This window comes from Notothenia rossii (assembly GCF_949606895.1).
Source record: "Notothenia rossii genome assembly, chromosome: 8".
NCBI classification, from domain to species: Eukaryota; Metazoa; Chordata; class Actinopteri; order Perciformes; family Nototheniidae; genus Notothenia; species Notothenia rossii.
The window spans coordinates 47,909,122-47,922,130 of NC_136906.1; the positions used below are offsets into that span (position 1 = coordinate 47,909,122).

Sequence of the window (13,009 nt, forward strand, 5' to 3'; positions counted from 1 at the left end):
CTTGTTTATATTGGCATCATATTGAGAGGTGCAGTGACGCGTCCTAAACCAGGAAGGAAACTGCTGGTTCCCTCGACAAAAAAGCAATGGGATTTCTCCACAGGGTTTTGGAAAATAGCTGGAAATAAGGTCTGTGGAAAACAAACCTGTTTGATAAATGCACGTTTTGTTCAGCCGGATAATCTCCACATGTCTACCCTACTTTTATAATTTTATAATCATAAATCTAATCGATAGATTATAAAAGGGTTTTAGGACGCGTCGCTGCACCACTAGAAGCCAACTCCATCGATCAAGCTGGCTGAAACTTTCTCTCCCTCTTCTTCTCATGCTCCCTGTCACTCTCCTTTAACTCCTCCGGTGACTTTCTTTTATTTGAAGATAGTTTTTTGCCCGGCGCTCACGGGCAAATGGGAGCCTGCTCGCGCTGGCTCTGCAGCAAACAGCTGCTGCGGAGCCAACGCTAGCAGGCTCCCGTTTGCCTTTCAACCAACAATGACAACCGCCTCACGAAACGCTATGTTGTAGCGTTAATAAACGAAACAATTTAACAAAATTGCTTGTCAAAGTACCTATAGGGGAGAGCGGGGTAATGTGGGACACCGGGTAATGTGAGACACCCGCTGTAACTAGGCAAAGAAACAAATTTGCGGTCATGTGACCATAATGTTTTCAACCCCTTCCCACCCCCCACTTGTCATGAAGGAGAAGTTGGTGCTGGTTCTGTGGTAAGTATTTTTTTTCACAAAAATGTGTTTGTTGCATGTAAAAGTAAATTTTCTTACTGCGAACGTAATCAACTGTAGTATCAAAGCAAATTGATTCAGGTTGAAAAACTTATATCATACATGTTGATGAACTTCCAACATATAAAACCATGTGATTGATGCTAGTTAAAGATTAGCCTGAATTGCCTAGAGATGTTGTTTTTTCTAAAATGGTGGCTGTGGGGTAAAGTGAGACAGATGCTGTGGGGTAAAGTGAGACAGTGTCTCACTTTACCCCGACATGAAGCACAAGTTAAGTTTAGTCTTATATATATTTTAGTCTAATATTACAATACATATGTTTTAATTTTAATGTCATAAACATTGTAGAAAAGTCATCATGCCAAGACGATACATCAGGACGACATCTTGGGGCCAAACACCCCTCACAGAGATGGAGAGTGCAGCTGCAGAGGTCATGCAAGGAAAGAAGTCCTTAAGACAAGCAGGAAAGGAACGAAATATCGACAAGACAACCCTCCAAAGATTCATTAAGAAAATAGAGAAAGGGAGAGTTAAATCAGTAGCCTGGGGTGCAGTAGCTGAGGCAAAAAGAATACTGACAGATGAGATGGAGGAGGAGCTTGCCCAACATTTAAAACAACTGGCTGACCAGTTCCATGGCCTTGCTCCAGTTAAGTGCCGTGAACTGGCATTTGAATATGCAGACAAAAACCATATCCCTGTCCCTGCCAATTGGATGGAGAAACAATGTGCAGGTAGGCTAGGGTGCGCAAGAGATCACATGATTCTGTAGGTCAACTTAGGCCAACTGATCTTGCCACAAAGCTTATCTTATAATAACGAATTGTCCACTCTTTAGGAGTAGAGTGGTTTGGCAGCTTTCTAGCCCGTCGCCATCTCTCTGTCCGAACTCCGGAGGCAACATCCCTGGGAAGGGCTACAGCCTTCAATAAGACTACAGTGGGGGAGTTCTTTACAAATCTGGCTGTAGTGATGGACAGGTGACAGAATTAATTCTTTAGTTGCAAATGTTTTATGGAGGCTTTACCTGTAAGATTTGGTTTTGATTCTGATAAGGTTCTTCCCTTGCCTCTCTTCTTTAACAGACACACATTTCCTCCACACATGATTTACAATGTGGATGAAACAGGCGTCTTTACAGTACAAAAGCCACGGCAGGTAAGCTACTAGAGAGCAGCAGACTGATACTGAGTGGCTTGTGATAATGACCAGCTAGCTATTGGCAGAATGCTGAAACTAATGCTATTAGTAATGTTGTGAGCCTGTGAACTAGAAAAAAATGAATGGACTGCAACAAAATAAAATGTACCTTTAGACCAATAGTAGCCTACTGATTGCACATGCCATTGATTCTAAACTTTCTACTTGATTCAGGTTGTGACAGAGAAAGGGAAAAAGCAAGTTGGTTCTATCACATCAGCTGAGAGAGGAGAACTGGTGACTGTGGTGTGTGCAGTGAATGCTGCTGGGAATGCCATACCTCCCATGTTTGTCTTCCCCAGAGTTAGGTTTAAGGACGACTTCATGATAGGAGCACCTCCAGGAGCCAAAGGTGCCTCCACCAGAACAGGATGGATGAACGAAGACACCTGGCCTGAGTTCCTCGATCACTTGATAAAGCACACTAAGTGCACTCCTGACCATCCCATGCTGCTAATCCTGGATAATCTGAGAGCTCACATCTCACTCAAGGCAGTGGAGAAAGCAAAGAGTAATGGTATTGTTCTGCTCACCCTCCCACCCCACACATCCCATCGCTTGCAGCCTCTCGACGTGACGGTGTATGGCCCGTTCAAGACCCTATACAGCCGAGCTCTTGATGGGTGGATGAGATCTAACCCTGGCAAAACAGTCTCCATCTATCAGATTGCAGGATTTGTGAACGAGGCCTTCTTGTCAGCAGTGACACACGCAATATCACCTCTGGCTTCAAGTCCACTGGGATCTTCCCATATAACAGAGATATTTTCCCTGAGGAGGCGTTTGCACCATCCATGGTGTCAGACCGGCCAAACCCTGAGCTGCGGCCTGCATCCACTGGTCCATCCACTTCAGATGATCCGGATGGTCCACGGCCTGCAGATTATCCACCCCCTGCAGATGAACCACCTGCTGCAGATGCTATTCCACTCGCTGATGCTATTCCATCCACTTTGCATGGTCCACATGGATGTGCCTCGCCAGCTGTCTCACGATCTGGATATGTGTCTCCTCAGGAAATCATACCACTTCCAAAATGTCCCCCCAGAGGACAAACAAAACGAAAGTGTGTGAAGACAGCCATCTTAACAGATACTCCAGAGAAGCAAATCATAGAACAGGCTTATGAAGAGAGACAAAAGAAACTGGCAGGGAAAAAGCAAAATAGCAAAGAAAAGGGAAAACCGAAAAAGAAGGCACCCAAGAAGAAAATCATAGATAGCAGCTCGGAGGAGAGTGATGACCCTGTCCCATTTGAGGATGATTTTGAGAGCTCTGAAGATGAGAGGAGTGACCCCGGAAACAAAGATCTGTCCGTGGGTGACTTCGTCCTCGTCAACTTTGCCACAAAACACCGAAGTATCCGTTATGTTGGCATGGTTGAGAAGGTTGAGGGGGACGAAATACTAACCCAATTCCTCAGAAAAACCCAGGGAAACAACAGAGAGTGGGAGAGACCCACGTTTGCTATGAAAGAAAAGGATGTGGCACATGTTCCTAAAGGTGATGTGGTGAAGAAGCTGCCTCAACCTAATAGGCCTGGAGGAACAACACGGAGAGAGCAACTCTTCACCTTTCCCTGTAACCTTCAGGGCTGGAATGTAGAGTAGGCCTTGTTTAAATATGCAGCTGATGTTCATATCATATCGTGTTCTAATCTAACTGGTTAAATGGTTAATTGAATGTTTATTAAAGCACTTTGAAATATATTATGTTGTATTTGACTTTGTTTGGAGTTACTTTGTTTAAAAAATGTGCTAAATTGACCAATCCCCATGATTATGTTGCGCATCCGACATTAGTTTTGGAATGTGTGGTTGTCAATCTATCTGTCAGGATTCTAACTGTTACAACATGTGTTGTTTTGGTAGTTTAAAAGTGGAAAAGGTAAGTGGTTCACTTTACCCCCTTGATTTCTCTAGTCTGTCTCAGTTCACCCCTTAGCTGGGGTAAAGTGAGACACAAGACCACTTTTTAAAAAACAATCATATTTTCACTGCCCTTTGTCCTGAAGACATTCTGATCATTTCCAGTGCTAGGAAACATCCTGAATTAATGGGAAATGTGTAAATTTTACTGATATATCATTTTAGCTCGCCTACAGGAGAGCAAATGTAAAAAATGTCTCACATTACCCCGCTCTCCCCTACCACTGGACAATTTTTTTTTTTTAAAGCAATATTTTTAGTGGCCCGAGCGGGCAAGTGGAAAGTACGTTATGCTGGCCCAAGGTGTCTAAATTGTGCTTCCGAGCCAGCGGGCCATTTATAATGTCGAGCCCTGCTCTCTGTCACTGTGCATGTGTGTAATGTTTGTGTGCAAGTTAGACGGGGCCTGCGTGTGTGCCTGCGTGTGTGACTGTGTCTATGAGGGAGAAAGGAAAGCTCATTTTGGCCACGGCGGGAAATTGATTTGACAACATAATACTCGATGTTCACGATGTGGTCATTTACGACATCGCATGGAGTGCAATCCACGATGTATCGTGTAAACTCGATATATCGCCCAGCCCTAGGTCAGTGCAGAAAGCAACAGTGTGTATAATATATATCGCTCAATAATATATGTAACAGGCCTACATTACACACTTTATTTGTATGCTTTAGGAGACACCTAAGTAGATATTTTTCATGAAACTATAGAGTGCTTCACATAATAAAATATACAAGGGCTGTAGCCTGATATATATTACATGCTTTAGGAGCTGTATATAATGTATGTGTTGTAGAGTGAGTAGGTGTGTGTTGTGGAGTGTATAGGTGTCTGTTGTAATTTAATGTCCCGCCAGCAGAGGACGTTGCTGGCCTAACAGTCAACAGCCTTGCCAACAGTAGGTGAGTGTGTGTGTGTGTGTGTGTGTGTATGTGTGTGTGTGTGTGTGTGTGTGTGTGTGTGTGTGTGTGTGTGTGTGTCTGTGTGTGTGTGTGTGTGTGTGTGTGTGTGTGTGTGTGTGTGTGTGTGTTTGTGTTTGTGTGAGTTGATGCAACAGGCAGACAGGCAGGTCTCAGTAGCTTATCTGACATATAAATGGTCAACATTTTTACTTTTTAGCCTACAAGCTCCCCGTTAAAGCAAACGACTAGTCCTTCGCAATTTAGCATCACATTGGATATGGGCTGAATTTGTCCTGGATTGGAACTTTTCCGATCATTTCCCTAGGAGTTCGCAAAAATGTGCTTAAATTGCATGAAAAAGCCATAGACTGTATATATAAATGGACGTACAGATGTAGCACTGAATTTCGGACTCCAGCTTACAGCTTCCTGCCTACGACCTGCCAAAGACCAGTATAGAGGAATGTTAAGCCCTCCCACTATTTTCCAAGAGGGCGTTGCCAGATTTTCAATTTCAGGTTTTAACCAGGAGATGGCGCTTCATTCACAAATACAGAAAGACAAGTTTCATGGACTTTCAGTTGTTTTTTGAAGGGCATTTGAACACATCAATATTTTAGATCAACTAAAGTATATCTAATCTTGTAATTCAATAATATATAGTCTTTATATATTAAATAATCATAATGTGAATGTTTACATTACACTTCTTTATTTGTTATGCTCATACTTTAACCTTTACAATCGTTTGCTTTAATATGCAGTATATTTTTGTGTTTGCTTCCTCCTGCTCCCTTTCGGACACATACTGTATGATTTATTATTATTATTAATATGAAGATATTATTAAGATAAGATAAGATGTTACTTTATTGATTGAACATTTTAGTTTAGAATGTGCTGTCCCACAGTAATTCAGAAGGCTCACAGGTCACATTCCGACCATTATTTAAAACAATAGGTGCTTTCACACCGTCTACAGTTTGATTTGTATAGAGGGAGCTCTGTCAGTTTTCGAATGACCCATTTGCTTTCGGGGAGCCCTATTTTTCAGAGCACATCCTGCTACTAAATATTTCACACGCACGCTCTGTTGACTGGCGCAGCAGCGCGGATGCGATCAATTGCTATAAAAACACTCTTCTACTAATACAGACGGTGTCACTATGCCGGCGGATGTGGCCGTTGTTGAAGCCTCTTCAGGCTCCGCATCGGCAGGCCTCTCCCTCGGTGTGGAGCTGTCAAGCTCGACCCTAACGCCGCTTACAGCCGGCCAACTAAAAGTTGTTTTCCGTTCACGTTGTCATTTTTAGACTCCTTCGCTTCTTTGCTTGTGAATCCAAAAGCTGTGACGCTTGGCTGTTTTCGTTTTGCCATATTTTTTTATTACACAGCCAGAGTTAAAAAAATATCAATATGAACATTTCAAATACCTCGCCGGCATCACCGCCATAACCATAGCAACGTAAGTAAGAATGCAGCGCCGTCACGTACAGATGGCAACACCCAGACATATTCACAAATATAAAACAAATATTCAGAAACTGTAATGAACAATAACTATTATTTATTTCAAGAACTGTTATTTACAGAAACTCAACATTTCTAATCTGTGTGACACAAATATGCACGATTGTTTTGGGCTCCCCCTATTTATCTCAAAGTCAGCCTTCAGGGGAGCTCCCTTCCTCTTCGAGGGAGCCAAGCTCCCCCTAGCTCCCCCCCATTTCGAACAGTGTCTGTGGCTGAATGGCCAGCGATTAGGTGCGGCGCATTTATCATATGATCAGAGCTTACTGCCTGCCGTCAGATTTCATTTAAAAAACAGATCTGATTTTAAGACTATTTCTGCGCTCATAAAGAATGATAAGAATAAAAATAATGCGTATTGAACTGGTTTCATTCATTTTTGAGTTTATTTAACACTAGAACCGCCAATCGGGTCAAGCTGTGTGATGTGTGTTGTGTGTGTGCAATGTAACTTTTTTTCAATAAAATATTAGAGTCTCCCAGTCCGTGACTTTTCCTGAAAGTGTGTTATGTTGTTAAAAATTGCCTTCTAATAGCGGGATTTGACGGGTTTAGGTAGGCCTATACAAAAACCTCTGGCGGTTCTAGTGTTAAGGTAATAAGGTACAGTAGAAGCCCTTTTTTATCAGTAACGAATTTAGCAGTTGAACATAAAAGCCAACTAACTGAGGGTCACTTGTGTTGTGTCTAACTGTAAGCTTGTCACTCAGAGTAACCTACCGTTAATGTAGCTGCTGGAGAAGAAAGATCAAGGGGGGAGGGGGGGAGAGAGCTGTGGTTGATGGGCCATTAGTTGTGTAAATACACAGCTGAGAGCTGCCGTTTCATTCAGACTGTTTAAAAAACTGTAACAACGGACTATTTTTCTTAGCGGATGCATGTCAATTTAAATCAATACATACAACTATTTTTTAAATCAATACATACAACTATTTTTTAAATCAATAAAAACATTTTCTAAATCCATAAAAGCATTTCAATTAATATTGGGAGTCATGTCGTTACTTTGTTGAGAATGTGGCCGTGTAATAAGCGGGATAATTTGCAGCGACTTGTTCCTTATGGGGAAAATAACACCCGTCATGTGTGTGTAGAGGTGTGTGTGGTTAAAACACTTTCATGAAGTGAAGGAATTTCCTTCTATAAAACAGCTGTGGGCAGCAGTGAGTGTCACGGACATGAATTCATAGATCAAGGCAGACTGGTGCACACACTCTCCTGTCCTGCCAGGCGACACGCCCGTTCTAAGCCGTGTCCCTCACTCCTCACATCCCAAGCATCCCCGAAAAGTGTATTATGTTGTTACATCTCAGATGTTATGTTTCAGTTGTGCTCTGTCTATGTTCAGTGATGCAAACTTGTCACCTTTCGGCTAAATTCGCCGTTTTGAATCCAAAATAAGTCGTTTGTTTGATTCATGTAGATCTGCAATACAAATATTTTTGGGGTATGGGGGGGGCTGGGACCCGGAGTAATCTGCGGCCGTGAGCTGTTATGTGCCATCATGACACGCATGGTGTTCTTTTTTTATATATTATAATGAAGTACGAACTGTGCAGGGTCGGCTCCAGAACAAATCGAATGGGGGGGCAATCATTTACCACGGGGGGCACACACATGCTGTAAAGTCTCTTGTCTCTCACACACACAGCACTGCACGCTTCATTAAGCCAAGTCTCACACACTCACACACACACACCCCCCCCCCCCCCCCCCCCCACACACACACACACACACACACACACACACACACACACACACACACACACACACACACACACACACACACACACACACACACACACACACACACACACACACACACACACACACAGACGTTAACCTGTTACCTATTTCCGCCATCGGGTCATATTGACCCCACCCCTTTTCACATAAACATGACGTGTTGCTATAGCAATGCCTTTTGTCTACTGCGGTTCCCACTACTTACTGTAGTGAATGAGTGCGTTCCCGCTCACCGGAGACTGCTCCGCTGCGCTCCGCAGCAAACAGCTGTGGGTCGATTTGAAAGTACGTTATGCTGGCCGGGGTGTCTAAATAATGCTTGGGGGCCATTTATAATGTCGAGCCCTGTTCATATGAACAGCTGAGACTCCACAGATCAGGTCAGAGGCCCTGGCGATCCACTAGCAAAACAAACATCCAGTAGGCTATTAACCTTACTGTTTTTACTAACAGTAAACAACTAATAATTTTCATAAAGTGCATATTTATTCCAAACTCACAATATATATATATCCTTCCAGTAATAAAACGTAATGCACAATGCAATGGTACACAGTATCCAAAGTCTTTAGGCACTGGTTAGAGGCATTCATGTAAAGCAGATCGCCAGAATCCAATACTGGTCAAAACGTTACAGAGATCAAATGTTTCCTTGTCTGAAAGGAGAAACCTAATTTTAAAACAACATTTTCAGTATGGGACTTGAAAGATAAGTTCTGATCAATAATAAAACCTAGATATTTGTATGTAGTGAGTGACCATTTCAATGTCAATGTCAGTCCCTTGAACAGTACAAATGTTGGGGAGAAAATAAGTTAACTTTTTGCCATTTGAAAATATAATGAGTTTGGATTTGTATGCATTTAATACTAACTTGAGTTGAGATAAATTAGATGGAATAACATCAAAGGCAGACTGGAGGAAATCAAGACTTTGCTCTATAGAAGAGGATGAACAATAAATAACAGTATCATCTGCATAAAAATGGAAAGCAGCCTTTGATAAATTATTAGAGATTATTTACATATATGGTGAAATTATTGGTCGGGTTCCATCTACTTTCAGTGTGTAAAAGGAGTCTCCTATTTCCTCCACGATAGCCTCAGTCACCACATTGCTGAGTGTACTTATGAGTTCATTTTGCATTTCGTGACAAGTGTAAGTGGCGTTTCGAGGGATTGATTTCACTACATCAGCCAATTTGGGGTCTTTTTTTATCGTATAGTCCAGCAGGGAGAGGAAAAGGCCACTGCCCCCCTCTGACATGTTATCAAAAGCCTCTATCTTCCCTCGTAAAGGCAGCTGGTTTTCCACCAGAAATCAATAAGAGAGGAGATATAATACCTGTTTTTTCGTAGTTGGTCTGCGTTAACAAGTGTAGAAATCTCCTTTCCAGTGCTGGCACGCCTCTCTCGCTCCTTCCACATTGCATAGCAAGAGAGATGCTCCTTTGAATTTGCATGTTTCTGAAATCCCTTGTCTCTCTCCACCGCATTTTTCCAGTTACGGAAGCCAACAGACATAAATGCATCCATTCTCCGGGTTTTGCTAGACTGCCGACAGCAGAAACAAAATGCAGCATCGGCCTTGACACTGTATTCAAGCCAGTCTCGGTTGTGATACCAAGCAGAGACAAACGAACGCCTCCTGCCAGTGAGGATGCTGTAAGGGTACTGTTTTAAGAAGATTTGTTTGGGCTGATCAGTTCCAATATCATCTATGGGTTGTTGAATTCCAGCGCTAACGTTAGCTGCAGCAGGTGGATGGGCTTGGCTAGCAGGTTGGCTGGTCGAAGAGCACGGCTCCAGCTCTTCAGAGGTGGTGCCGCCGGCGCTGCTGGAGATGGGTGCATTATTCCCTTCGTTTTCAGGAGGTGGAGGAGGTGGAGGAGTTGGAGGAGGCCGTGTAGCAGCTGCACCTGGCAGCCATTTACGTATATCCATTACTTTATTACTGTCCGACAGTCCGAGCATTAGCTTCGTCTCACTGACTCGCTAATTATGCGCGCATTTTTTGAATTAATAACAACAAATCAAAGGCCGCGTTCATTGGTCAAGAAACACACCAATCGTCAGTGAGCACACCTCAAGCTGTGTTTTTTATTTATATTCTTTATTTCTGATTTATTTCACACAAAAAAGATTTAGTGGAAACGTTTTCACTTATAATATGATAAAAAAATTAATTAAAAAAACGGCAAAGTGGCAAGGCTTGCCTGGCCTGGTAGGGGGGGCACAGTGACTCATTTGGGGGGGCATGGCCCGCGATTGCCCACCCATGACGCCGACCCTGGAGCTGTGTGCTCGATTCTTCCTGCCTGTCGGCTCTGCTCATCGATGTATAATAAGGCTCTGCTGCTCCGAGATGATGGTCTAGCTTCAGCAGCTACATTACCTACGGGTGCGTTCGTTAATATTAACTGTGCGTCCGGAGTCACTGTGGCACAGACTGGACCGCTGGTGAACAGCTGTTAGAACGGGCCGTTCAGGTGTCCTGTCGGAGCGGCAGAGCGTGATGTGAACTGAAAAGTTTTTCTGTGGCAATATTATTTAAGGAATCGTTGAGTTAGCTAGCTAGCATACATTGTCACTATCTGCTAACATTAGCTTTAGCCTTCTATTTCTAATAGTTTTTTTCATAGGCTATGAACAGAGGTGGTATAAGTATATATATATTGTCATAGCCGTGGGAACATGTTTCAAATGGGGGGTGCTGTGGGGATGACACAATATAAAGGTGGGGGGGGGGGGGGGGGGGGGGGGTGGGGGGGGTGGAGGGAATCCCACTCTTAACATGTAAGAAAAAATACCTAAATTGTATATGCTGCAAATGTGGTTGTATGTTCTTTTTTCTTTTCTTTTTCGTTTAAAAAAAGATACTTAATGATTATGATCAACAACAGCGACTGGGTACTTCCTCCGAAGCCAAACTTTAATTATGGAATAGCGACTACAGACACAGGATGATTGGATACACGAACTGTAACTCCCTCCCAAGTACGGGCAAGCACAATGCCACAAAAATAATAAACGCATCGACCACTGACATATTGCAAACTGACATATTGCAAAACTGACATATTGCAAAACAACCACTGACACAGAGAAAACAACAGCATCAGATCTATCTTAAAACAAAAAATAGCAATAGTAGGCCTAGGCACTGTACATGGCGTTCGTGCATGAAAAAAAAAAAAAAAAATGTCTTACCTTATGCTAATACTCCGAAGGTGTTCTTGCGCTCGGGATTCTTACTGAGGAAACTTTTCATCATGTCCTGTATATCGATTTGTTCAATGATGTCTCCGTGCACATGCATGAGTGTAAGGTGTCTAAGTCTTTTCTGGGACATGCTGCTCCTCAGCCAGGTTTTAAGGCGTCTGAGTGTGGAGAAACTTCGCTCCGAACATGCAACTGATATAGGAAGGCACATGCAGAGTTTCATTAGCCTCTCTGCTTCTCCAAAAAGAGATCTTGTCTGAGGATGAAGTTCTGACAGACCTGATGCAACCTCTTGTACTGTCTTGTGAACAGTCTCTTTAAAGACACTTCCCAACATCTGGAGCTGCAGTTGCAGTCGACCTAGGTCAAACCCCGTGGGTAATTTCAAAGCCTCTGCGTCCAGTACCGCAACCGGCTTTCCGTTTGCTGCGTCAATTGCGATCTTCTCCCTGAATGCCGCTACTCTCATCCCATCCTGGTCGAGTCTCCTGCTGAGCTCAGAGTGAACCAGATCCACAGCCTCGTAAAATGCAGTCCTCCATCTGACATCATACGTTGCCTGTTGCAGAGATTCAGCCTCTCTGGTTTGACGATGCCGGGCAGGTGTTTTGCTTACCCTGTATTCATTTTCATCAGGCATCTTTAGGCCGTACCGGGTAGCACTCTCTTTCACTTCGTTGATCATACCGGCCACACCATCAACTCGCAGGGCACTAACGTGGTCCATCAAAAGGTTAACACACTCAATGGTACTGAGTGCACTTGCCTTTTTGCTCTGCAGGGTTTTCGTGACAGCCTCACAAGGGCCAAATAGCGCTTCACATGCGCGGAGGCTGAAAAGAGTTTTGCCTTTGAGGGCCTGTTTGTGAAGCCCGGCAACTTTGGCCCTGGTATCTCCTCTCACACTTCTGTCCTCCTTCAAACTCTCCAGTGTTGCCAGTAAGACAGAGTATGATGCGCAACAGCGTTGAATTGCTTTGGTGCGCACACACCATCGCGTTGGGCATAAACCCAGAATGTTAACAATGACGTCTTCACAGCCAAATAGGGATTCAAACAATTGCTTGCGTTTCGCCGACTCTTTGATAATCACAGCAACACTCTGCACAAAATTGAGTCCTTCTGCAATCAGGTTTACCTCACGTGCAACTTCCTGGAGTACAAGATCCAGGGCGTGATTGCAACAGTGTACATACAGTGAGTGTGGGCTCGCTTCTTTCAGCCGGGCCTGAACACCGGACAAACGGCCTGACATATTGGCGGCACCATCAAAGCAATACCCCTGTAGATGAGCAATAGGAATGTTCAGTCTCAGTAGAATGTCTTTCAAACAGGTAAAAAGTGTCTCTGCTGTAGTGTCTGGACTAGGGATGCACCGAATATTCGGCCGCCGAAAATTATCGGCCGAAAATGGTTAAAAAGGTAGAATTATACCGAATGTCAGAGAACAGGGTTACGTTGGTAAGCTAACGTGTTGTTGTGATGACGTAATCAAAACGCGGCGACAAGCACGGCGCGCGACCATGCTCGCGGCTGGCTCACAGCCAACATGTCTGCCGCTTGGAGATATTTAAAGATATCAGAGAAAGAGGCGCAGATTGCGATTTGTAAAACGTGTTCAGCTGACATTTCTCGAGGGGGTGTAACTGCAAAGACTTTCACCACTTCAGGATTACTCCACCACTTGAAATCAAAACACCCGGACAAATATGCGGAGTAAGATCAA

The 13,009-nt window shown here is 43.6% G+C and overlaps 2 protein-coding genes across 3 annotated transcripts in view; one reads left to right on the forward strand and one right to left on the reverse strand.

The window, feature by feature from the left end:
• LOC307015980 (general transcription factor II-I repeat domain-containing protein 2A-like) overlaps positions 1-13,009 on the reverse strand; it is a 576,621-nt gene that overhangs the window by 87,287 nt on the left and 476,325 nt on the right. The gene's annotated exons all lie outside the window — the stretch shown is intronic.
• LOC307017209 (uncharacterized protein) lies at positions 585-4,093 on the forward strand. Of its 2 annotated transcripts, XM_079646759.1 has the most exons (5): positions 585-728; positions 1,098-1,486; positions 1,591-1,732; positions 1,838-1,910; positions 2,127-4,093. In XM_079646759.1, the coding sequence occupies exons 2-5, from the start codon at positions 1,108-1,110 to the stop codon at positions 3,024-3,026; spliced, it is 1,494 nt and encodes a 497-aa protein (XP_079502885.1). In that variant the 5' UTR covers positions 585-728; positions 1,098-1,107; the 3' UTR covers positions 3,027-4,093. The 2 variants fall into 2 exon arrangements, with proteins under 2 accessions (XP_079502885.1, XP_079502884.1); XM_079646758.1 differs by having other exon boundaries at positions 585-1,486.